The sequence below is a fragment of the Triturus cristatus genome, chromosome 6 (genome assembly GCF_964204655.1).
Source record: "Triturus cristatus chromosome 6, aTriCri1.1, whole genome shotgun sequence".
NCBI lineage: Eukaryota > Metazoa > Chordata > Amphibia > Caudata > Salamandridae > Triturus > Triturus cristatus.
Window position 1 is genome coordinate 1,746,066,054 of NC_140589.1, and position 26,836 is coordinate 1,746,092,889.

General features: G+C 42.6%; 1 protein-coding gene across 1 annotated transcript in view; it reads right to left on the minus strand.

The window, feature by feature from the left end:
- The window catches only part of LOC146821914 (pepsin A-like), a 310,154-nt gene that overhangs the window by 243,727 nt on the left and 39,591 nt on the right, over positions 1 to 26,836 (minus strand). Inside the window, exon 2 of the mRNA XM_085609935.1 lies at positions 16,725 to 16,881. Within this exon, the coding sequence (XP_085466061.1) occupies positions 16,725 to 16,881 (157 nt within the window). The remainder of the gene's footprint in view (positions 1 to 16,724; positions 16,882 to 26,836) is intronic.

Genomic DNA, 26,836 nt, shown 5'->3' on the forward strand with positions numbered 1-26,836 from the left:
AGTCAGGTTGAAAAAAAAATCAAGGAGCAGTGAAAAGGATATAGTCAGAGAGTAAAAATTGAGAATCAGAAATACCTGTATACGATATAACCGGAACTCAAAAGGAAAACCTTAACAAGAAATGTGGATGATTGGAAGACGTAGACTAAAATAACTGAGTATCAGAAAACAAACAGTCAAACCACGCAACAAAAGGTCCAGTGTCCATAGAAACACCAAAATCGTGTGTGAGTAAAGAAGACATACTAAGTCCAAGTTTGCCAATTTCAAGATAAGCGACTATCAATTCTATCAGATTTAAGTCTGCAGTGCTACATGTGTAGCATATCCAAAAAACATTCCCACACATTATTAGACATAACAAAAATAATGTGTACGCGATGACAACCACCGCGACAATCTGTATAAGTTCAGAAAAGTTGAAGGATAGGAGACATGCAAGATCCAAAGGAAATGTGAACTTGATGTGCAGAATGTACTGGTGCGTTACAACAAATTAGTACATTACTTGATGGGCGTAATATAGATATAGGGCCAGATCACAGACAAATATTACATGCAATGTAACAGTAGTGTACATAGTATGCCAGTTCGTTGGAATAGATCAGTACAATTCTTGCTGGACATAATATAGGCATGGGCAAGAGGGCCAAAACACAGACAATGTACATAAGATGTTCCATTGGTATTGCGTGTAATAGTAACACAGGCATGTGAACAACAGGTACAGAGTTTGAATGCGAGTATTTGAGACTCAAAGTACACACTAGTATTTAATGCAATGAAACACAGTACTTATGATGATAAACAGAATAAACTGAAACGACAATCAGAGCAAGCATCTACTTCTACCTGATACATCTGGATTATTAGAGAAAATAATGCATCTCATTGTCACTGTTGAAACCCTGTGTAACCGATCGTAAAGTACAAATCCATCTCGCCTCCAGTTGTCTCAATCTAAGTTCTCTATCCCCACCCCTTGTTGTGGGCATAGCTACATCAATAACATGGAAGCGAAATTTGGATCTGTCCAGACCAACAGCACAATTATGTGTCACCAATGCATATGTGGTATCGCCATGTAAGGCAGCTCTTCGATGTTCTTGTATACGAATTTTTAATGGTCTAACAGTGCTGCCAACATATATTTTCCCACACCCACAGACCAAAACATAGACCACATAACTGGTAAGGCAGTTGATGAAGTGATAGATTTTATGTTCTTTTTCTGAGTTATAACTGAACATTGCGGTTTTATTACATCCCAAAGAGCAAACGTTGCAGGAACTACAGGTGAAGAATCCCAATGGTCTCTGTAGCCAACTAGACTTGGGTGGCTGGGACAACGTGTAGCTGGGGCAGAGATCGTCTCTGATTGTTCTGCTTTTTCTAAATGTTAGAGATGGTTTGGCAGTGATAATACTGTTGACACCTGGTGCCCCCTTGAGAATAGACCAATGCCTATTTAAGATCTTAAATACTTCATGATTCAGTGTGGAATGAGTTGTAATGAAGGCAAGTCTCTCTTTTTGTCTGTGAGCAGATCTATTAGTGTTCTTAAGTAGATCCTCTCCTTTCAATAAGATGGCCCTATTTTTAGCTCTTTGTAAAGTGATTTGCTGATATCCTCTCTTCTGCAATCTGTTCATAACTAGTGTGGTTTGGTACGTAAAGTTTTTTTCTTCACTACAGTTCCTTCTGATTCGAACCAATTCACCATATGGTATGGAATTTCTTGTGGATGCCGGGTGCGCACTGGTGTAGTGTAACGTGCTGTTGACTGCTGTGTCTTTCCTATGTAGTGTGCTGTGTATTTTTTTGTCTTGAACATAAAGTTCAAGGTCCAGGAAGTAGATAGAGGTCTGAGACGCCTCCATGGTAAAGGCCACATTAAATGTATTTTGATTCAAGAAATTAAAGTACTCTTTAAGTCCCAATTCAGTGCCTGTCCATAGGATGATAATGTCATCTATATAACGACCCCAGAACTGGATGTGTCCAGTCCAGTTGGATGCCATCCTTGACCAGGCATGCATGTGTTCCACCCACCCCATGAATAGATTCGCATATGAGGGGGCAAATTTAGAACCCATAGCGGTACCTTGGTTCTGTTTGTACCAAGTTTGATTAAAGAGAAAGAAGTTGTTGTCCAGAATCAAATTAATCATTGACAGAAGCATATCATTATGTTCCATTAGTGTGGCTGATCTTTTACCCAAAAAGAAGTCAACAGCTTTTATACCCAGATCCTTTCTAATGCACGTATATAGTGAAGTCACATCCAAAGTGGCAAACCACATGCCATCCTCCCATTCTAGATCCTCCAATTTATTCAAAATATCCGTACTATCCCTGATGTATGAGGGTAAGTTCATAACTAGAGGCTGTAAGAAAGTGTCGACGAATTTAGCTAGAGCTTCTGTCATGGAGCCAATGCCCGAAATTATGGGGCGGCCAGGGGGGAAGGGTTGTTTTTTGTGGACTTTAGGTAGAAGGTATATGCATGGAAATCTAGGATTATGAATAGCGAGAAATATGTACTCTGTCTCTGAGAGAAGGCCAATCTCCTTCCAGTGTGAAAGATGATCATTTATTACACTAGTTGCTAGAGTGCAGGGGTTAGATGACAGTCTGGTGTAATTGGTGGTGTCATGAAGTTGTCTGAGTACTTCACCCTCATAGTCCTCTCTATTCATGATCACTATATTTCCCCCTTTGTCAGCCTCTCTAATGATGATTGAATTATTTGCCTTAAGGGTGTGTAGCGCTGTTCTCTCATCCTTAGTCAAATTGTCATTAGTGTATCTTTTAGTATGTGTGTGAAGTCTATCCTCTAGAATGTACAGATCTCGAGATACAACTTCATAGAACGTATCAATACTGAAAAGATGTGGACCTTGTGGAGTGAATTTACTGCGGGTATGAAGACCACTATCACACGAATAGTTCTGTCTGATATTGAGATCTGCAAGAATGTTGTCAATTGATGAATCATTCTCCTCATCGATAGATAATAGAGTAGCAACATTTTTTACATGAGAGACAGTAATATCCGTCTGTGCAGAGGGTCCCTCCATGACATGAGGTTCGTAATTGTTCATGGAGAAATGACATTTCAGTTTGGCGTTCCGTATAAACTTATACAAATCGATATGTAAATCTGAAAAGAAACCCTTAGAAACAGGGCAGTATCCTAGTCCTTTATTAAGCACATTAATTTCACATGTGGACAGTTGATACTTAGACAGATTAATCACCAAATTCTCAGAAACAGAGGCTGTATCCATACAATTCGCAGACACATTTATGTCATAAATCAGCGTTTCTCTATCTGACTCTTTTGATACCGTGTCAGAACCCTGTCCTTTCCTTGCATTTTTCCTCCTCCCTCCTCTCCTGGTTTTTCTTTTGACTTTTTGTTCCCAATTCTGAAGCGCAGGACTTCGTCTAAAAAAGTCGATGAACTAAGTCCCTGTGCTACAGTTTCCGCAGGCCCTGCAGTGTTGGTCTCTTCAATGGAAGACGCATCAGAACTAATGCTAGAAATACTGCCAGTGCTATGTACAACCGAAGTATTAGACTTTGGTAGCTGTATATTGTCAAACTTGGCAGCAAAAGTAAACACACGACCATTATCATAATTGCGGTCATCTCGTATGATCTTATGTAATTTTCTGCTTTTTACCGCATTCTGATGCAAATTAATTTGTTCTTTTAAGATTACATAGTTTTTGGCAGTTGCCTCAATTAGGTTTAATTGTTTGATGTCGTCTTCTAGAATCTTAATTTCAGCCTGTAGTTTGGTACATTTTCTTTCTGCATGAGTTATTAAAATTCTCATCATATTGAAAGATGAGTCATGCAGATTATCCTCCCAATTGAGGAGTAAGTCCGGATCGAGGTCGTCAAAGCTAGGGAATGTTAAAATCCTAAGGCCCCTTGGCACCTTCTTATTCTCAAGGTATCTCTTGAGGGTTACACCATCCCACCATTTGGATAGTTCGTTTTTTTTGAGTCTTTCCAATCTTTGAAATTTGGATTTCAGACCCTCCTTGGGATTGCTCCCATCGGAAACTACTTGTACAATGTCCTTATTTTGTTTGAACAAATCCTTCGCTAATTCTTCTCTATTATCATCAAAATTCATTTTTAAATATGTAATAGTGCGTCAGGCGTGCAAAAAATCCCCTAATACAATTAGAAATTTAAGAAGTAAGCAGCTAGGTTAAGCACATATGCACTGCCTGAACATGTCACTAATGAGTAATGCACGTGTTGCCCACCTCAAATGGCCAGCCGCTTAAAAGACCATAGACAATAAGGATGAACACAAGGTATGAGAGGCAACACAAGAGTGAGTTAGCTAATACAGTGTGATACTAAACAGATTTTATAATACACACAGGACTTGTAAGATTTTCAAGTTTTTTCTTTATTTCATTGATGTTGTCACATTCACGACTCCAGCATTCAGAATTGGACGCACGCTCTCTATAAAGTAAGGTGAATAGATGTCGATGCTGGGGCTTTTTGGACTTAGCAGTGGGTACTTTAACGCCAACAATTTGGCGCCAGATTGTCAGGGATTACATGTCTAGGATGCACAGAAAGTCATTGCATTTGTGATTTGAGTGGCCGCTTGGGGCTTGGAACTCAATGATGCTATAGGATTGCACTAGCGTATAATACACGTATGGGCAAGTGCCTAACATTAGGCTGTACTTCTCGGTGGTCCGCTGTCCTTAGCGTTTTAGGAATATTATTTTTTGTTTTGTTTTTTTATATACATTTTTTTTTCATTTAGTAGCATTACTATGCTCTTGTTTGGGCTAACACCTGTTTTAATACACCTTGGTTTCCTTCGAAAGTATGCAGGATTGGGTGGCGAAGCGTTCTTGACTGTTACGGCTTACATGTGCGTGTATGATGTCTACACTTAAAGAAAACGTTTTCTCTCTGTTTTTCATGGAACCTTACTTCGGTGTTTATCTTGTTTTCTTACTATCGGAACATTACAGATTAGACTGTTCTGGAAAACTATTGTCGTGGAATTACCTATCATCTTTTACGTTTGTCTACCGGCCTTTCATCATACTTCGGTAAGGACATTTAGTATTGAAGTTGCATGTGCGTTTCTTAGCAACTTTGTGACTTTACGTGCACATTTTTTCTCTGTTTTTAATATCTTGAGTATTAATATTCTAATCACATTTCAGACAACTCCGGCTAAAGATACTTTGAAAACAGGACGTTTTTAATTGTTGGATATTACAGCATATTCTACTATATAGATGACACGCTAGTTTCTAAAGGTCAGTAACTGTGGACTGACTAGAAACCAGTATTCTTTAACTTGCAATTTCTGTATTTCTATCAACTTTTGGACATTACTTATATCTCTCTTTACGATTTTTAGATTTTATACGTCGTGAACTCTCTGCATTGTTGTGACTTAATATCTTTGCGCCACTCAGTTTGACAGATTGATTCTCTGGTAAGCGACATTTCAAAACTGATATAGTTCTGCTTCTCGGTCTCACTTTTGAATACTCTCTCTCACATCGGTGTATTCTTATTTCTTACCCACATTATTTTCGGTGACAAGGCATCTTGGGCTTCATTGTTCAAAACTTTTAAAGTCACTTTGACTTTTCCATGTCACGCTATTATATTACTCTTTATTAGTAGGTCTTTGGCTTTCTTAACATCAAAAACTTTGGTGTGGTGCTCACGTCTCTATCCTTCGTTAGAATAGGAACATTGTTGTTTGTCGACGAAACATGTTTTTAATATGAATAAATCTGATATGACCTTTTGTATGATTTTTAACAGCCTTGAAGAAGCCCATGTTTGGGCGAAACGCGTTGGCTGTGAATGTGACAACATCAATGAAATAAAGAAAAAACTTGAAAATCTTACAAGTCCTGTGTGTATTATAAAATCTGTTTAGTATCACACTGTATTAGCTAACTCACTCTTGTGTTGCCTCTCATACCTTGTGTTCATCCTTATTGTCTATGGTCTTTTAAGCGGCTGGCCATTTGAGGTGGGCAACACGTGCATTACTCATTAGTGACATGTTCAGGCAGTGCATATGTGCTTAACCTAGCTGCTTACTTCTTAAAATTCAGAATGCAATCATATAGTATAGATTAAGTGAAAAAGAACCAGACCAAGTATTTATAAAAATATGTATTATGTAATACTCTCTAGAGGGTTCAAGTATCTCCAACACGGAGATAAACCCAATGCACACAATACTGCAGTTAGAAATGCAGTAAATAGCACGATATGCACAGTGGACCCCAACCATATATTAAGAAAGTGGTATAGAATTGCAGGGGACTCACAGAACCACCCAAGGTAAGTAGATCAGGACCCCACGGAGAGCGTGTGCAGTGTAAGAACACAACAAGTCTATGTGCAAGTCACGGTTGGATTTTTAAAAATTAAGGACCCTTCCCAACGGACCCTCAAGAAACACCTTGGGAGTTAGAAGGTTGGAGAGCCATCCCACCCGTAGATACTCTAGTACCCAAGTTACCTACACCAGGGACACCGGGTGCATAAGGGTGAAGTGGTGTCTGAAACCGCAGCCGAACCCAATGGAGGACTTCAAGAAAGTGCCACTGCCGGAAGAGAAGCAAGTGTCCGTGGGAATCAAAACGTGGATTCTTGAAGAGGAGTACCTAAAAGCAGAGGGGGCAGAGTCTATGTCACTCGGGGGTGACCAGGAACCTGGGAAGACAAATGCCCTCCGATGTCGGTTGCTTCAGGAAAGATAACAATGGCCTTGACTCTGCAGATGCGAGGACCAGGCGACGCTGAGGAGAACCAGAACCCGAATACGAGCAATCCCACCAATGATGTTGAGTGATGAGAGATCGGTGTCCGGCGGGAGCGCCAACAAGCCTTGGCAAATGCTACCCACGCAGTAAGTCAAGAAGGTGCAAAGTTGGGAGCAGCAAGGTTCAGGGGACTCACCACAAGCAGGGGAGTCAGGGCAGGCCCCAAGCAATCAGGGGAGCCCAAGGGAAACAAAAGTGACCCTCAAATGGACCCACAGGCCGGAGGCACTGGAGTCACGAGAGGACCTCGAGCAGCTCACCAAAGGAGCAGACCACGGTGCCCACGAGGCAGTGTGGCTGAAGATCTTGGTGGAAGAAGATGCCGGAGGTTGGGGCTACTTGAAGTCTAATGCACTTGTCGTAAAGTTGCCAACAAGCATTTGCACTTGCAAAAGAACAGGGTGCACAGGGGTTCGGTTAATGCAGCCACCACAAGGGATACTGGCCTCAAATTTGGAGAGAGGACAGCTCGGGCCTTGAGGGATGTAGGAAACCACCGCCTATGTTCTTGAACCCTTAGGAGTCTGCAGGAGCTTGGGATCAGCAGACCGGTCAGCAGTGTTGAGGTGCCTGTGAATGCAGGGAAGTGACTCCTTCACTTCAAGGGAGATTCCATCAAGTGTCTTGGATGCTCCACAGGTCCTGCATGGATCCTGTATGGTTCACAGGCACAGACAATGCAAAAGACTGGAAGGAAGACGAAGTGAGGCCCAAACGAAGTCCAGAGTGCCCAGACTGTAGTAGTGCAGTGCTGTCACTTCTGAATCTTATCCCATGACGAATCTAGGGACCAACACCCAGGTAAGCCCTTAACCTTAAGTACCCTAGGGAAAGCATCGGGAAAATTCAAGGGACCCTCCCAGGGGAGGATCTGGACAGGGGGAGGTTACTACCATGTCCTTTGTCCAGTTCTGCACCACAGCGGGAGCCAACGACTCCCAGAACTGGTTTGAGCTGGACTATGCACAGGGACACCAAATGTGCTCCTCATGCAGACTTTCTGGCACTGGCATGCGCACCCACCCGGTCCCAATACACTAAATCCTGTCTGGGAGGTGGTTGCACCTCCCTGTGACAGGATGCCTATTGTTCCACCTTCCTCTGCTCAAGCTTGGCTCAGCAGCAGGAGGGCAGAAATGTGTCTCTGGTCAGCAGCAACCATTTTGTGCTGTCTGGGGCTAGAAGGTTGGCACCGGGAACACTGAGAGCCTAACAGAGGGCTCTGCCAGTGCTTGGAATCATACCTGCCACACGTTTACAGTGTGGGGGTATAATTCCAACATGATGGGTTCGTTGCAGCTGGTGTCGAGGTGGTCATCGAGTAACTATGCGATGCCCCTCTATATAATATATGGCTGCTTCACTGACAACCCGGAAGAAAGGACTCTGTAGGCTGCAGGGGTGTCCTACTCGTTCAGGGGCACCCTCTCACATAGAACCAAGCACCCTGCCTGCAGGATAGCAAAGGCTTGCTAGAGGGGTGACATAGGTTTTAAGTGCAGGGACCCAAGATATAGTAAACCTATATATTTAGTAAGTGGTGGTAGCACCAGCTTACACAGGCTGCAATGGCAGGCCTGTAGTTCCATTCTGAATGGTCTCTCATGGGTGGCACAATGCATGCTGCAGCCCATGGGAGACCTCTGGGGAACCTATGTCCTGGGTACATGGGTACCATATACTGACTAAGGGAATGTGTGCACAATCAATGGATCCAAATACATGTGGGATATGACCTAGCCCATAGAAAGCTGCCTTCACTGTGGCCAATTCATCACGGCCAGGGAACTGAATGTAGCAGCTCATGTCTTTAAACAATGAGGCAAGCACCTCTGTCAGGAGATGACTGAACAACACTTGTGACATCCCACCTGAAGTGGCAACAGTAAACTGAAAAGAACCAGTGACCAAAAATGCAAAACAGCCAAAACCTTTACAACTGGGGTGATTCTATGGGGATATGCAATCTCTGGTCGGAGATCCCCGGATGGTCAGACGATTCAGTCTGTATTTCTGGAGGATGTGCCTCTCTTGCATGGTCTGGAGGTCAGGGAATGGACAGAAGACTAGAGGATGACTGCCTTCTCCTCTCCCAGGGTACCTAAGTGAGGGAGTAGTGGAACATCATTGCATTCTGTTAGCAACATAAACTCTTCACATGTAAAGCATTGTTCAAATGTAAAGGACATATGTGATAAAATGCAGGAAACTAGGCACTGTGAATTAATTACTGGTCAGCCTGCCTTCACTAACAGTCAGCTACAAGGTCACAATTCACAATCTGACACCTTGATCAAGCAAAAGTAGCTCATAAGACAATAAAGGGTGGCTTATCTGACATGTTTTACTGGTACACCATCACATGTGTACCAAAGTTTGCGTACCTGCCATGTACGTCTATGCATTGCACAATGAGTACCATGTCCAAAACTTTGACTGGAAATACGAGCATTTGAAAAAGGTAGCCTTAACATGTACATGTAGTGATAGTGCTGCATATACAATTGTTAAAATAAAAGTAACAAGTGGGTCTGAGACCATTGCAAACACATCACAATTGACCGCTGACATTGCAGTAGTCAGAACTTGCTCTAATAACAAAATATAGGCGATCATCGCCAACGGACAAAGACCGCACGCTTGGCGGTTTCATGCTCGGCGGGCTCCCTCATAGGATAGCATTGGCTACATTTGATTGCGGTTGACCAATGGTTATGTGTGTCTATGCGCAGTAGAAGTATGCTGCAATCGAAAATACACTCACTTGCCTCTAAACACTGCTGCTATTACCCACTCCTAGTGCTCAGCTGCTGTGTGTTACCTCTGGTACCAACCATGCCAGGCCAGACCAGTAGAGTGCTCCTGCCTTCACAGAAGAACAGCTGGAGACCCTTGTAGGAGACGTCCTACCCAAGTATGGCCAGCTCTAAGGTTCACAAGAGGAGCAGGTAAGTTCTAACAGATGATTTGAGGATGAAGATGTCGCTCTCCCCAACTGTCAAAGTTAAACATACCCATTAGGATGTCGACAATCATCCCTTACACCTTTCCATTTAATCCTCATAACTTTGTGCGCACGAAAAGTGTAAGCTTTTGATAGCACTTAACTTGTATGCAATTATCAACCATTCTATCTAAATATGTACAGCACTTCATCTGAGACCTGTGGCAGAGATAATCAACTAGATGAATGTCTGAATGTGGAACCCATTAGCATAGTAATGTGAAACGTGTTCAAACCATAAAAAAAGTAGTTAGGTAACTATACATACCAGTCGTGGGAAATGGTTTGGTGCAGCATCAGAGGAATGATGGTATGTGTATGGGCATCCACACATCTCAAAACAGGTGACTCAGCATGAACTACAGTGCTAGTGTGAAATCATCCTCCAAAGTATACACTATGAGCAATCACATTCTGATTGACTTTTTAGCAGGGACATTGGATGTGCATAAAATACTGGAATTCTTAAACATATGTAGTCCCAGTAGGAGTGTGATGCCTAACTCGCAAACAGACAACACTGACAAGATGACAATATACCTAGGTCAACATAGCTGATGCAAAATGTCTCTCAACATCATTCTATTCTGTTTTGCACAGCATTGTTATGTTATCAATCACAACCACTGATGTGTGACGTCATGTACTTTTTTATGTTCCGATTTCTCATACTCTCGACAATCCTGTGTCTATTCCTGGGCATCAATTATATGATCATCAGGAGTCACATATTGCCAAGCATCCACATGTGTCTGACAATGGCTGTAAGAACCCAAAATATGTTTGTTTAGTCTTAATTATACAAGTAACAGTGCTTTCAAATCCAAAATGTTGAAACTCAGTTTATCTGACATTGCACACAAGACCCATGTTCATGACATGTGTCACTCTCAGAATCACACAGATGCACACCATGTTTTTTGCAGAAAGTAGGAGACACCACACATGGGAACAATTCAATTTGTAAAAATGTATTGGAACATGTCACAGTAGTCAGAAATATGTTGTGTGCTCCATGTATGGATTCATGATGTGATCCAATGTATGTGTACCTGCATAACAATGTTTCTAAGGACCTCTATCCTGTAGCAATGGACATCTTGCACGTTCGTTCTCAAAAAAATAATTCATCTTTGTCGTAAAAGTCATATGTCATGCAGGTGCAGTCCATTAAGGCTCTGTGTCATCCCTCCAGGTTAACTCCTAAATGAAGCAAAGGATTTGGCAAGCCATCGCCAGGAAAGTGCGGACCGAGGGAGTCTATCGCCCACGCAGCTCCCATTTCCAGAAGAGGTGGGATGACCTCAGACGTTGGAGCAGAAAGATCACCCTAGCCCAGCTGGGAAAGTCCCCCCCTCGACCGAAGGGGCAGACACCGGACCCTGACTCCCCTCATGGCCTGTATTCTGGTGGTGGCCTATCCCGAGCTTGATGCACAATTGAGGGGCCAACAGCAGCTAGGAGGGGGCGAGTATATAGCCCTGGACTAGTCACAGGTACCCATAAACTGATCTATCTGGATTGTGAGCAATGCTCATTCACATTATGGAGTGCATGCCTGTGTAGTGTTATCAGGATTGGCACACATATGTGTCTTGGACCACCCTCAACACTGCAGTATGCAACTAACGCTAAGGCTCTTCATGGCATGGCCTCAGTGCCCAACATAATAGCAGTAGGCTGTTAAGGTGTCAAGGACGTATAGGTGAGGTATAGGTACAGCATCATGCATTACTGTGATGTGAGGACAGAGGTGATTTTTCATACATACTCATTGACATGAGTGTCTTGAGACAATATAAATCTAATGTAGAGGCTCAGATATCAGTCCTTATTGCAGGCATTGTTGTGCAAGTTTAGTGATTGTACCATGTCTGTGTGAGGAATGTGTCTGTGTGAGGGAAATCACTAGATGTTTTGGGCCCTTCTCTGTTGGAGGCAATTGGCCTACCCACTTAAGTCAGGTATCATTTTTATCAGGAGACCTAGGGGAACGTTTGATGGTAGAAAATGTGTGCGTATGATGAGCCCATGTGAGACTCGTGTCAATTTAATATTTTCCTGATGAGAGTTTTCCAAAGTTTGAAAATGATGCCAAGTTTAAAAACAATATCATGTATAGATAGGTGATGGTTAGTGTATGTAAATGAGGGAATGTTTTTCTTTCTTTTAAAAATGAATTTAAATATATTGAAATTGAAGACAATAAACACTTGACAGAACTGCATAAGAAATTACGCTTTGTAAGTAATGAACTCTGTTCTTTGTAAATACACAGCAGTAATGTACTTGCCATGGGGTGATAAAGACATGTGAACAGATAAATTGTTTATTTTTGGAGTTGTACTCACTTTTATCAAACTGTTGGGGTTAAAGATGGCCATTATATTACAGTCACAGAGTGAATTTGTGCTAGAATTAAGTTGGCGGGCAAATTTCAAATTAGAATATGTACATACACAAGCTATATACTTAATTTTATATAAAAGTTGTTTTTTTTTTAATTAAAGAATTAGGAACAGCATTTTAAAAAAAAATATCTGTTATTTATGTTGATTAGTTTATAAATATATTTTAAGGCCCTGATTAATTCACTTCATTGAGATGAAACACATTGGCTGGGTCCGTCCAAAATTGGAAAACTGGTTTGAAAATAAAAATAAAAATTGAATCCAGACATTTGGCGGATAAATATTTTTCTGCAAAAATAGACTTTGATTCATGGCCTTCTGCTTACAAGTGATTACAGGTCTTAACAATGGACTGTTGCGGAAATTATGTAATGACAGTTGCCCTCTCCTGCTGCCATAAGCATTCTACAATGGTATCTGGAATGTTGCTTGGCGTCTGCGTCCTGACCGATGCAGTCTGCCAACCCATGGATCTTCAAAATAGTCTATTAGGGGACGAAGTTTGTCTTCATTTTGTTGATAGATAGGGCTTTCTGTTAGTAAGTTATAGTGGTTGACTACCTCTGTGATAGGGGCTAAGGCTAGTGCTATCATTTGTTTTGCTTTGAGGCGATTTGGCTGTTAGTGGCTTATTCTACACTTAGGGCCTTATTATGGTCCTAGGGTGGAGAGCTCGGGGGTCTGACCACTGTATCACGAGTTGAGCTGATCACCTTTGCGAAGACCATGCCTGGACCGCCAAGACCGCCAGTTGACTGCCGACCGCTGGGTTCGTGGTCGGGGAAAGGCAGCTACCATAGGGCTGTACAGGGGAACTGCACTGCCTCCCGTATTATGAGCTGCCTGTTCCACGAGTGGACCAGGCCAGGTCAACTGACTGCTTTAAAGTGGGGATGAGAAGAATTTGAGGTGTGTTCTCACCCCTTTCTTATTCCTCAAGGCAGAGTCCAATGTGGATCCCTTTCTTCCGGTCCCCCCTTCACAGCAGGATCTTCACCCTCGCTGAATACGACCAAGTTTGTGACGATCTACAGGTGAGTCCCTTTCATACCATTGCCAGGACCTCCCACATATTGGCCGAACCCCAGCAATGGGTAGGTGGTATTTTTCCACATGTATCTTGCATATGTGTGCATCCGACACATATGCAGTCAGAATGCACACAAATGCATCGATATATCTGGAAAATGTACTCACCACTGCTGCAAGATCCCCGCCTCCACCCTGCCCGCAGCGTGGGCAACTCGTAATACAGCAGTTTTTGCACCCGCAGTGCCGTGGGCTACTGGCGGGAGCGGACACGGTTCTACGGCGGTCAGACTATCAAACTTGTAATAACGCCATTGGTGTCAATTTTTGGAGGTGTTGCCATATAATTTAATTAAATAGATAGTAACAGCCTTGTATGGCTGTGTGCTGGTATATTTTTTGTATTGTTTGAGTCATAGCTTGTTCAAAGTCTATGATTATTTTTTGTAGGCAGTAGTTATTTCTTTGTTGTTTTTATATAGTTTAGGAGTTCATAGGAGGTACGCATTATGTATCAGGGAGTAAAGCATACATGAAAGGGATCTTGCTGTTCTAATTTTCACCATGTATGATGTATATCTGTGTGAATGGTTTGGGACAAATTTTGAAGGTCCCATCCATCATCCTGGTTTGGCATTGGGTAAGTTTCATTAAGTTATTTGCAATGGAGAACATTAGGATACATTTTTAATACTTTTTATTGTTATGCAAAAGGAAGGGTTCTACATTATGTATAATTGCTAAGTGGTCTGATATGTCTATATCCCGGTATCTTCTAGGAATAGGTGAGGTATCGCTGATGGCTTTTTTAGTGCATATAATTAGAGGTTTTAAAGTGGGGATACATAGAAGTTGGCCAGTTATGTGTTCAGGGGGTTTGGGTAGCATGTTGTTAAAGATTTTGGTTGTGGGTTCCTGACAACTAGTGCTTGCCTCTCTCATGTCTTGTAAATCTGCTCTCACTACTACTTCTGCAACATTTGGGGGGTTGTTGTGCTCTTTTAAATTAATTGCATCATTTTCCTTTGTAGTTGCCCTTCCATAGCATGCATTAAAATAATATTTATTATATCATTTCCAGTTTATAGTTTCTGACAATGCAGTTACTTGGCTGTAGGTGTAGCCCATATGATTTAATAATTGCTTTCCTTTTTGAGAAGTGATACATTTGGCACTTTCTGTCATTATATCTGTAAATAGCTTAATAATATAAATATATATCATAGTTACATTCTGCATGTTAGTCATTAATGGATTTAAAAATGCAGTTCCTTTTATTTTATTTACATACTTGCATGTTTATTGAGATGTTTTGCAGAGTTCAGCTTTTCCTTTCAGCTCATTTAAACATGGAGCAGTTGTTCATTTTCTGTTGCAAGAGGAACAAAGTTGGAGTTATTTAAATTGTAGTTTTTTGCTTATTTATTGAGGTTTAGAGAATTAGGTTTGTTTTTGGTCGCTATTTGCGTGAGGTTCTAATTTATTTTTTATGTATACTTACTTTATCATATAATATTGGTGTGTTGTTAAAGTTGAGATTTTCTAGAAGCTTTTTGGTTTGGAAGTTGTTGTTTCTTCTTTGAGATTGTCTGTGTAAAACGATAAAAGTTATAGAGTATGTTCTATTTACTTGTTAAGTAGCAATTTCATAGTTAAGTAATTGTAAGGGCCTTATTACGAGTTTGGTGGTCCACCTGTAGGCCCGACAGGAGGACTCCCAAGCCCATCGTGCACCCCCCTGCCTGATTATGAGTGTAATCTATGGCGGGCGGGTGGTGCTGTGGAGGTCTCAAGGTGGTGGGCTGTTATGCTCATAGGACAGCCTTAACAGTAAAGCACCGCCGAAACAGCGCCTGCAGCACATTCCTGCATGGTGTGGCATGCATGTCTAAAAAAGAGGGAGATACCCTAATTCTGAGAAAAGGGATGGGGTAGCACAGTAGAAAAAACAAAGGTCCCTAATCAAAAATAGGAGGTTTGGGCAACATGCTCTATATATACGAGCCTGCCTCAGTATGGATCATGTGCTGAAATGAACCAACAGTGCAGCAGGACTATACATCCAGTATCGTTAAACACATCAGTATGCAGAAAATATATCAATAAGGGACATTGCGGAAATAACCAGTATTTAAATGTTGAATTTATTTTATAAAAACATGAAAAAAATACATAGTTTAAAACATTTCCTCATCCGAGAAGTTACTATGTTTATAGACTTCATATGTTTGCACTTTTAAAAAAATAACAAGAAAACTTAAAGTTTATATTTTCTTCTACAATTGTTTGCAGCGAGTTTCCTTCTCTTGCTGTGTTTCTCGTTTTTGAGTAATTATTTGCTTTTATAAGTGTGCCTTTTTATATTGTTTGTTTAATTTCTTTAGTTATGTTATTGGCTAAAACTGTTTATAGTGTTGTAGTGTTCATTTATTGATTCTTTTAGTATAATTTGAATATTTGTTTTCATTAAAATCTCTGCTTGAAAATATATATATATTATATATTTGTATTTATTTGTTTTGATATGCTTTTTATTGTAATTTGCATTTAAATGTTTATAGTTAATAATATGGTTTTAGGTGTATTTATTGTATATTTTATAGGTGTGCTAATTTTATGGGATGAATGTTTAATTTTTGGGTGTCGTTATTTATATATTTTAATTTCATTTACATGTTTATTATAAGTTCAGGATTTATTTGAAGTAATGGGTTTATATTGGGATAATCCATAGTTTGACATGATATATGATTATTTAAAGGTAACGATATTCGTGTTTCTGATATTTTTGTTATCAATAGATAAAAATCTATATTCTTGTTAACGATATTTGTGCGCTTGATATTAGATGATTTTTTAAGTTATGTAAACAGAGTCGAAATGTTTATTCTTTTGTTTTATTTCGGTTAGTTCTGATAATTATGTTTCTCGAAATGTATTGGCTTGCTATTATGTTACTAATACAAGAGGTGACATGAGTGGCCCAGGGGTCCTGTTCCCATGATGTCTTTCCCCCCAAATTGTTTTTTAAATGTAGCATGTGTTTGCTTAAGGAACATGGTCTCTTTCACTAAAACATTGTTTCCAGTTTGGCTGTGCAAACACAAGCATCAGTGTATGCGTGCTGTTCTGTGCAGGCCTCCATGTCTGTGTTAATAGCCAAGAGCTGAAAATAGCTTTTCCTTGTGACTGGAGATTAGGTGACTCAACCTATTAGTACATGCTGATATGTACGTTGTATTGCAAAATCAGAAACAGTTGTGGGTGCACAATTTGTGATCACTATTTGTGACCTGTCTTTTGTTACTTTGTACTCCCTTTATCATACTCAGCTTTTATTTTAATCTCACTGACATCAACTTTGCATAAACTGCTCCTCATAGTTGCATTATATTTTAACATAGTTATGACAGGTTCTTAAACACTCACATCTAGGTAGTTTGTCAATGTGTCACTGGACTCTCGCGCAGATAATTCCAGGGAATAGTTGGTGGGTAGATCGACTCTGTACCTCTCCGGGAAGTCCTGTAGTTTGTCTTCATTTCTCAGTTTGTCTCTCAATGAGGTACCTTTCTTCAGGGGGATCCTACAGGGGAAGTTTAAATTGGAAAACGTTGGACAGCAACATCTTCAGACAGCAACAAAGACACATTGACACCAAATTAATGATGTAATGATTACCAGATGTCAGACATGAAGTACTCAAGATAGATAGCCAATGGTGTTTGAATATAAATGGAAATCACTGATAGACTCAAGGGGAGCAGGAAGTAAGAAGAAGGGTAATCATGAGACAGACGGAAGCTTGTGTGAGGTCCCTGTCCAGATTGAAACCAGAAGAACAAGCATTGGCACAATCCAATCGGTTTGGTTTCAGTGGTCTATCACATGCAAACGGAGGCATGAACAAATGCACCACTACTGCCATCACCATCATTACTACAAACACCACTGTCACTGACATGATCACTATCAATATCAACACCACTTTAACTACTGCTGCCAAACCCATCACCACCACCTACACTTTTACCAACACTGCAGGGACAACAACCATTACTACCACCACCATTATCAGGCCAGCACTACCACAATCAACATTACCATTCCTGTTGCCACCATGCTCATTATCATCACCGTCATAACCAGCACTATCACTATTACTACCACCTACATCACTACTATCGACATCATTGTTACCACCAGCACTATCCCCTCAACACCAGTTACTTCTATCACGGCTATCTCCATTAAACCACTCCACCGCTACTACCATCACTACTACCACCACCTCCACTGATACCACTTATACCAGTACTGCCACCACTACAACATTTTTGTGTGTTTATGTGTGTAAGAGCCTTGTGTATTTTACAGTATTTTCCGTGTGTGTGTACGTGTATGAACGTAAAATAAAAGTATGTGTATGAGAGAAACTGTGTTTGGTATTAGTGACTAAAGTTCCAGAACTATCAGCTTTATAAATGCTTGTGTAGGCAAGAGGAGTTTAGAAAACACATTTAAGGTTTACAAATGACATTTAGGTGCTAAGTCACATTTTGGAGCAAATGAAACCTTCATGAAACATAAACTATGATGAAACACTTAAGTACAAAAACACGTTTGAAAATAAAAATAACATTTAAGTTAAAAGACACTTTTCAGTGCAAAATCTCCATGTGGTGTGGAGTCAATAGGAGTGTGGCATCATACATTAGTGCAAAAGGAAAATAAGAACCACCCACAATAGGAAAATCTAGACCGCACATTGCCAAAAGAAGGAATTCTGCCTGTGTGTCCAAGGCTGAAATAAGCTCATGCAATAACTGAAAAGAAGCCCTAAAGAACTATCGTGGCAACTAAAAATATCCCAGCTATGTTCAACACACTAAAAAAATGGAAACTGACATTGTTTATTTCTTTGCTTCCCAAAGGGCGCCAATACCTTTGTAATAGAGTATTTGTTAAAGCAGATCCAACCAAATACAATTATTTCAAGATAACTAGATAAAGGACTAACACAGTCATCAGAGTCTTGTTCCTGCCATGCTTAAAAATCGACGAGGGCATTCAGAAGCTTGGACACAAAAAGGACAAAAGACTACCCTCATGAACTGTAGAGGATAAGGAAAAGCTCAAAAGCACGAAACAAAAACAAGTAGCACTAGCTACGTTAAAGAGAAATGTTGATTTGATATATGATCTGAATAAATATGTAAATACATTATAATACTTTTCATATGTTATACATTTTGCATTTTTCATTTAGTATTCTTTTGAACACATGACGTGTATTGGGTGAAAAATATCACCTGACAAATTATTTAGTACATGTATACACCTATTTAGATAAAGTGTCAAGTGCTTGTTTTTTTCATTTTGAGGAATGTGCTCCTTTTCGAAGGAAAGTCTACCCTTACAAGATGGCTTGTGTTCAACAAATACTCCCTTCCAACTGCTGCAATTTCTGAAAACGATGTACTTCCTGCTTCGCATTGGAATCACTCAGGGCTTGATTCACAAAAGTAAACCTACACAATTGTGTAAATTTATGATTGTTTGCTATTCACAAAGGTATTTTACTAATAGTGTATTTACAACTGCAGAGTCTCTGCACATAAAAAAGTTAGTAAAGTCCTATCTTTTTATGTGCTGAGACTCCGCAGTAAAATTCATTTGTTAATAGCAAACAATTGTAAATTTACACAAGAGGGAAAGTTTAGCTTTTTGAATCCGGCCCAAAGTAAAGGGTAGAATAATATAACAGAGTGACATAAGAAAGAAATACTTCTCTTGGCTTACCCAACAAGTGAATGGATGTCTCAGAGAAATGGCTAAAGTTGGCGACTAAAACCAAAGATCTCTGGCTTCACAAGATCTAAATAGGATCTATGCCAAGGATCAATAATGATGGATTTGTATTAGTAGTAGTAGTAAAGCTTTATTTCGATATAGAAACATATCATAAAAGCAAAAACATGACAGCATAAAAACAATGGTCGAAACAAAGCAATTTACAATTCGTATTACCATTAAAAACATTTCATATTTACACGAGATAATCTTAAAATTTATGAAAAATGAAAAAGGGACACTTTACTGTATCATCAGTTGTTTAGCAGATCTTATGCGCCAAGCCCAGCCTAGGAATTTAGCCAAACAAATGGCAAAAAAGGGTCTTGTAACTGAGAGCAGTATTCTTATAGCTTCCAGATGTGAGCGAGTTCCCAGGCTCCTACAAAGAGGCTTCAACCACCTCCGTCTAGGGGCCATATAGACTCGACACTCAAATAGAAAGTGTGCGACAGATTCGATTTTTAGCTCGCAGAATGGGCAATAGGGTACAGTTTGCAGTGGTGGTTTCCAGGTAGAGGTAAACTGACATAAAGGTAAGACCCCAACCCTGAATTTAAAATATAATGCCCTATCATGTGAACTGTGAATCAAGTCCAAATATGGTTCTCTGGAGGGGATATCTTTAACCATCAAGAAGTTGGCAACAGATCTTGGGTGATTTGATTTACCAAGTCTCTCGTTATCCACCCAAGACCAGTAAGCCTTCTTCAGTTCTTGTTTAGGAGGTGCTGTTTTATTTTCCCACGCAGCTCCCAGACCGAGCTTGTATAATGCCCTCTTGACCTCTCTGAGCCAGGCGATCTTATGCCAGCCAGGTAAGGACAGTACATCTTTTAGTGCGTCTGCATAGCTGTGGAGTTCGGGGACGTTCCAAATTCTAGACCATAGTAGTAAGGGGCGTAATTTAGCTTGCTCGCAGATTGGACGAGTACCTGCGTCCAGCAAGAGGGGGATTGTGGGGGTGCTCTGGGGTAGCCTCATCAGATCTTTGTGAAATTTATTTTCTAGGTGGGCCAAAGTATCCACTCTCTGGGTACCCCAAAGTTCTGCGCCATACAGTGCTGCACTCACAACCCTACCCCTATAAATATCAAGAAGTGCCCCAATAGGTTTTATGGAGGAAGCACGCTGCTCTTTAAGTAAAGCACCAACAACCCTCTTATGGGTTAGAAACACTTTTTGGTGATGGGCCTTCCAGCTCATACTATCACAAAGACGTATGCCTAGATAGTCAAATTCTTTGACCCGTTCTAATGTGACAGAGTCTAGAGTGGGGGGTTTAACAGATTTCTTAGGGGGGTTGAGGACAAGAAATTTGGTCTTGCCAATATTTATGGCCAGTCCCTTGGTGTCACAGAAGGCCTTGAAGCTGGAAAGTAGTGACTGTATGCCTGCAGGTGATTTCGAAATCAGGAGGGTGTCGTCCGCAAACAGGAGCGTCGGGATTTTCCTTCCAGCCAGGGATGGTGCATCTGCAGGATGTTGAAGAAGGTGCTCCACCACTCCATTGACGTAAAGCGAAAACAGAGTGGGGGCAAGCACACACCCCTGGCGGACGCCCCTGTCTACTGGAATACACGGGGTTTTTTCTCCCTGGGCACCCCATCTGATTTGGGCAAAGTTGTTTTCATGGAATTTTATCAGCAAGGCCAAAACATAGGGAGGTAGACCTAACTCGTCAAGGACCTTCCACAATAATGCTCTTGGAACCAGGTCGAAGGCTGTTTTTAAGTCTATGAAGACTAAGTATAAGCTGCCCCCTCCTAGCACCACTACCTTCCAATAGAGCATTAAAAGGCGGAATGTCTGCTCGACGGTGCCTGTCCCTGATCTAAAACCCGCTTGGAAATCAGACAATATCTGATTTTCATCCACCCACTCCAGAATCCTGCCCAATACCACTTTCCCCGCTACCTTTTGCGTCGAATCCAGCAAACTGATGGGGCGGTAATTGGCTGGGTCTTCCCTGCTACCCTTCTTAAAAATGGGGACTACTTCAGCGCCCCTCCAAGAGTCAGGGAAAGACCCCCCCAACATAACCTCATTAAGAAGAGCAGCAATTAATCTGCTCCAAAATGGGGGATTATTTTTTATCAAATCGCCCGGGATCCCATCAGGTCCTGCCGCTTTGTTAGAAACAATACACCTGATTGCCTTCTCTACTTCCAAGGTGGTAAATAGGACTTCATTTGGTGGGAGATCTGTGGAACTGAGCCTTGGGAGCGGGTCTGGTTGCGAAGGCCCTGTCTGAGCCGAATACAATTTCGAAAAGTGGGCAAACCAGGCAACACCAGGGATATTACAAGTCAGTTGTTGATCAATGGGCTTGTCTCTTGATCTTAGCAAGTCCCAGAACCCCTTAGCATCTTTCCTTGTGCTCGCCTCCGTTAGGTCACGCCAAAAGTTGAAATCATAAGTCCGCTTGGCCTCAGTCACAGTTTTCCTATAAAGTTTCCTTGCAGACCTGATGGTAGCTTGGTCTTTTCCTTTTACTGCAGCAACAAGATCACCCTTAGCAAGTCGACACTTGGTTGTGAACCACTTTTCACTTGTTCTCAGGGCCCCCTTTAAAGCAGTTCTGGAGCTGGGTTTGGGAATGATGAACAGCCCACTTAGTGCCGTTACAGTCTCCGTAAATAACGATAAAAACATCTTGCTATCGCTATTCGTGCTATCAAGCCTAGATTCAGCCTCTAGTAAGATGGTTTCAGCTTGTGACATCCTAGCCTCATCCGCTAAGACTCTTGCCCATTTAAGACGTCTGCCACAGTTTGAGGGAAGAATCTCATGTGAAGCTTTCCATAACTGATTAGTGGTTTCTTGAGACCCAGTTTGCCAGGGGACAGAAATGGTTAAAGCAAGAGGGTTGTGGTCGCTGTCACAGGTCTCTATAACCTCCATGTCTTGATGATATGGCCAGAGGTTATAGTTGAGCATAACAAAGTCAATTCTGGATGAGTGGCCCGTCCTATTGTATGTATGGGCACCCATGGGATCTGATTTAGAGCGCCCATTCGTTGCTCTCAAGTTATGCTCCATGCAAAGAGCATTTATATCGATCGCCTTTTGTGTCCATTTAGGGATCGGTTCGAGGTTCAAAATAGGGATGCCCCTCCTGTTATCCTCCTCGTTGGTATCCAGAATATCTTCTTTGGCTAAAGGCTCAAAACAGCAATTAAAATCGCCTGCCAGCAGGACGAGAGAGTCGGCGTCACAGGCAGACAGGTAGTTACTTAAGCCTAAAGAGTTTAGAGATCCTCCGTTCCTATTGCCCCTTGAGTAGAGATTAAATAGTTCTAGTTTCCTTCCCCCTTTGTAGTGCACTGTTAGCCATTGAAGGTCAGGTGTTTCGGTGGTCCTTTGAGAAACACTGAGGTCTAGTGCTATGTTGATCCAGATGAGAAGACCACCGGATGGGCGTCCTTTAGAACCTTGGTGACATACAGCCGGAACATAGAAGGTCGAAAACCCCACTCTATGTCTAGGTTCCTGGCACCATGTTTCCTGTAGCAAGCAAATGTCATAGGGTGCCAGGAAGGTGTTCCATTCCGGGTTATCAAAGTTACGTGCAAGGCCAGCCACATTCCAGCTTAAGACCCTCAGTGAAGAATCGCCTGGGGAGGCAACTCTATCAGGCAGGTCGATCTCCATTGGATTAGATTGTACTGGAGGAGGGGGGATCGAACAGGGGCTGTCTGGCCTCGTTTCCACTCTTTTACAATCTAAAATGGCCATTTTGATCGGTTCCATGGCCCGGGGCAAGAGAGTCAGAAGCCCGGCTTGGCTAGTTGGAGGGCCGTTGGTTGGATTTCTAATTATGTCTATAACATGTGGAGACAATGCTTTTTCTAGTTGTGGGCATGCTGGGAACATAGAAAGTCAATCGACCTCCTCCAGGCCTCCAAATCTATTGTAGGTTGAAAGGCCATTCCAGTGTAAAAGAGTATTCTTTTGCCTCATGGGATGGGTGTTCCATGGGTGGTGCTGCACCAAGGACCAGTTATCCGCTTGGGTATGCAATTGGCGTGGGGGGTAAAAATAGGATAGCGGCCTTGGTATGACTAAAGAATCTTCACTAGTTGGCCAGGAACAGATATGGTGCGCCGTATGTGGGTCTTCAAAAGTTACAACTACACAGTCCCCTTGCTTAGATTTCTTGGTTGGGCCCACCCAGGGTATTCTACGGACCATCATTACTCGGCTTCTTTTGCCATTGGGAATCGGTCTGTTGACGTTAAACCAGTGCATAGTTTTATTTTTCAATGACCAGTGGTTTTCGTGTTGGTCAGTGGCAATCACAGGGACGCCTGTCAACACGACCACATAGTCATTGGCCTCTGGTGGAAGGTCTATATAGCCTCCTCTAAAATTTTCTTTTGGACGAGGACCCTGGGTTTCGGCAGGCTGGGGTCTGGCGGATGCTACCAGGTTTGGATTTACTTTTCCAGGCTTAGAGTTCCGTGTGGGAATCTGCGGTTTGGTAGCCTGAGGTTTAGCGGTTATAGAAACTTGATCCACAGCCACAGTCCTCGGCATGGGAACAGGCCTTACAGCAACAGGTACTGGTGGGGGGTGCTGCTCAGCTTGCAAAACAGAGGCTGGCGAAAGTGGGTCAGATAAGGACACGCCCTGGTTTTCGAGACTTCTCAGGCCAAGAGTGGCCAGAGCAATAATGCTCTTCTCCATCTCGAGTAGATTGTTTTCTATCCTAGACAATCTTAAGTCGAGTGGTAAGAGAAGTTTTTTTAATGTTTCCCAGACTTGATCTATAAATTCCTTATCATTCCTTCCCTGGTCTTGTACCTGTGTCCCCTCGTCTACTGGGGTGGTGTTGGCTGGACCCTCTCCCATACTTTGGCATACTGACTGTGTGCTCGAGGAACCCTCAGGTAAAGCATTACGTGCCTGAGTGTTGGTCATTGTGAGCTGGTGGGAGACTGCGACCTTTGCCTTTTTACGAGAGTAGGCTGAGCGTGATTGGCGTTTTCTTTTGGGTTGTGCACCACTAACACGGGAAATAGTTGGGAATACTTGGGAAAGGGGATTAAGGGTGGGGGTCTGGGCGTGAGAAGGTGCAGCGAAACTTAGCTCTTCTGTAATGCGTGATTGTTCTAAGGGCGGAGTGAGGGTGGAAGTAATCGGGGGCTGGTGTAAATCAACCTGGGTGGTAATACTATTTGGGCAGGCAGGGCGTGCTGGAGTGACAGCAGAGGCTATATGTCCTAGGGATGATTTTTTCGAGAGGGCAATTACCTCGGACAGCCTACGTGCAGCTACCAATTCTAGGGATACCCGGGTTTGAAGTTTAGATATTTCTTCATCGATGGCTATATTTGTGCGGGTGATGAAGTCGTCCATAGGGCCACAGATTTGTGAACCACCTTTGGAGGCTTTGCTACGTGTCATCCTAGTACTCATGGTGCTTACGATGAGGTCAGGGTCGTCACTCGACTTACTAACTAGGGAGCTTCAGTTTAAGCTAACCTGTCTCAGCACGATGATACCATAACAAGCAGGTTAGGAGCAATAAGGGGGGTGGGCCAGGGCCGTCCTCTGCCGTCCTCGAACGGCCTCAAACGGCCCGCTCTTAGCCCGGTCTTCGCCCCGGCCGTTGCCCCGCGCGCATCCCGCGTGCGCGTTGTCCACACAAGCTATGAAGGAAAAACAAGAGGAAGGGGCGGGAAGAGGAACAGCTGCGGCCGATCCACGCCACTAGGAATGCTGGTCCTCGCAGTCCCGCCTCTACCCCTGTTGACCAGATGACAGCTTGCAAGGGGCGCGTTGGTGCTCAAAGCACGTGAAGGGAGGCAGAAAGGATGTTCCCCAGAGAGAGTCTAAGCCTACGAGCGGCTCCCGCGAAGCGGGGGCCGCGAGGCGTGGCGAAGTGGCCAGACAGCAACAACACAGGAACAGCGCTTCTTTGCAGGAAGGGTCCCAAGGCTCACTCACTCCACACAGATTTTAAAGAGGAGGAGGAGGGGGCGGGAAGAGGACCAGCTGCGGCCGATCCACGCCGCTAGGAATGCTGGTCCTCGCAGTCCCGCCTCTACCCCTGTTGACCAGATGACAGCTTGCAAGGGGCGCGTTGGTGCTCAAAGCACGTGAAGGGAGGCAGAAAGGATGTTCCCCAGAGAGAGTCTAAGCCTACGAGCGGCTCCCGCGAAGCGGGGGCCGCGAGGCGTGGCGAAGTGGCCAGACAGCAACAACACAGGAACAGCGCTTCTTTGCAGGAAGGGTCCCAAGGCTCACTCACTCCACACAGATTTTAAAGAGGAGGAGGAGGGGGCGGGAAGAGGACCAGCTGCGGCCGATCCACGCCGCTAGGAATGCTGGTCCTCGCAGTCCCGCCTCTACCCTGTTGACCAGATGACAGCTTGCAAGGGGCGCGTTGGTGCTCAAAGCACGTGAAGGGAGGCAGAAAGGATGTTCCCCAGAGAGAGTCTAAGCCTACGAGCGGCCCCCGCGAAGCGGGGGCTGCGAGGCGTGGCGAAGTGGCCAGACAGCAACAACACAGGAACAGCGCTTCTTTGCAGGGATTTGTATTGTTATTTCTACTTATTTCTCACATGTATCATATTTCATAAAAATGCTTTTGGAGGATGTCAGAGCTGTGTTGTATGTGAACTTAATGTGCTTTATATTGCATGATTGTGTAAAGTGTAGTGCTTTTTTAAATCTTTTTTAAAGTTTTTTATTGAGTCATTGAAAATTAACAAGTAGTCATGGCACATAAGAAAATCGAAAAAAAGACGAGAGAACAAAAGAATCATCAACAAAATCGAGCAGTGGAGCTTCCACAAATCACATTCCCACCACGAGAGAAAAAGGAAAGAAAAAAATAAGAAAGCAAGGATAACGAAATTAAGCAATGAGGATCTGAACAGATATGCAAATATACAAAAGCCAAGCTTGAAGATGTTTACCAAATCCAGCTAGCAATTGGCGACCAGATCCTCCTCCCCATTTCACCTTTCCTGAGCCATTTCAGTCTGTAAAAGGCTGACTCCATATCATAGGTGGCTAATAACTTCGCCAGCCAAGTTATAAATGTGGGAGTGTCAGGGCTAATCCAAAGGGAGGTAATACATGTTCTAGCACTTGCCATTGCAACAAATAAAAATCCACTTTCAGATCTAGACCAATCCATGGTTTCCTGACTGCCGTCTACCCCCAAGATGATCATATCGGCTGTTAAAAAAGCTGATATGCCGAGTATATGATTCAGAAAAAATTCAATGTCCTGAAAGAATTTAATCAAATTGGGGCAAGAGAAGAACATATGTATTGTGTCGGCAGCCCATGCTCCACACCTACTGCATGACTTACCCCGTGGACCTGCCCATTTAGAGATCTTCTCCGGAGTATAATATAAGTCGAATACTGACATGAAATGCTGAGCCCTCAGGCTGCCTGTAATTAAAATCTGGTTGGCAAATTCCAGAGACAGCTCTAAGTCAATACCTTCTTTGCCGAACTTCCTTCCCCATCTATCCATCTGAGTAAGCAGGTCATCAAGAAGACCAGCCAACAGCATTTGATAAATTGTCCCAATACGGGATCTATTCCCTATAGTGTCGACCAAGGGTATTTTACCCACGTTTACATCTGTTTGAGCCATGCTTTTACCCAGGTAGGTCCTGATCTGCAGGAATTTGGAAAAGTGTCTCATAGGCAGGCAAAACTTC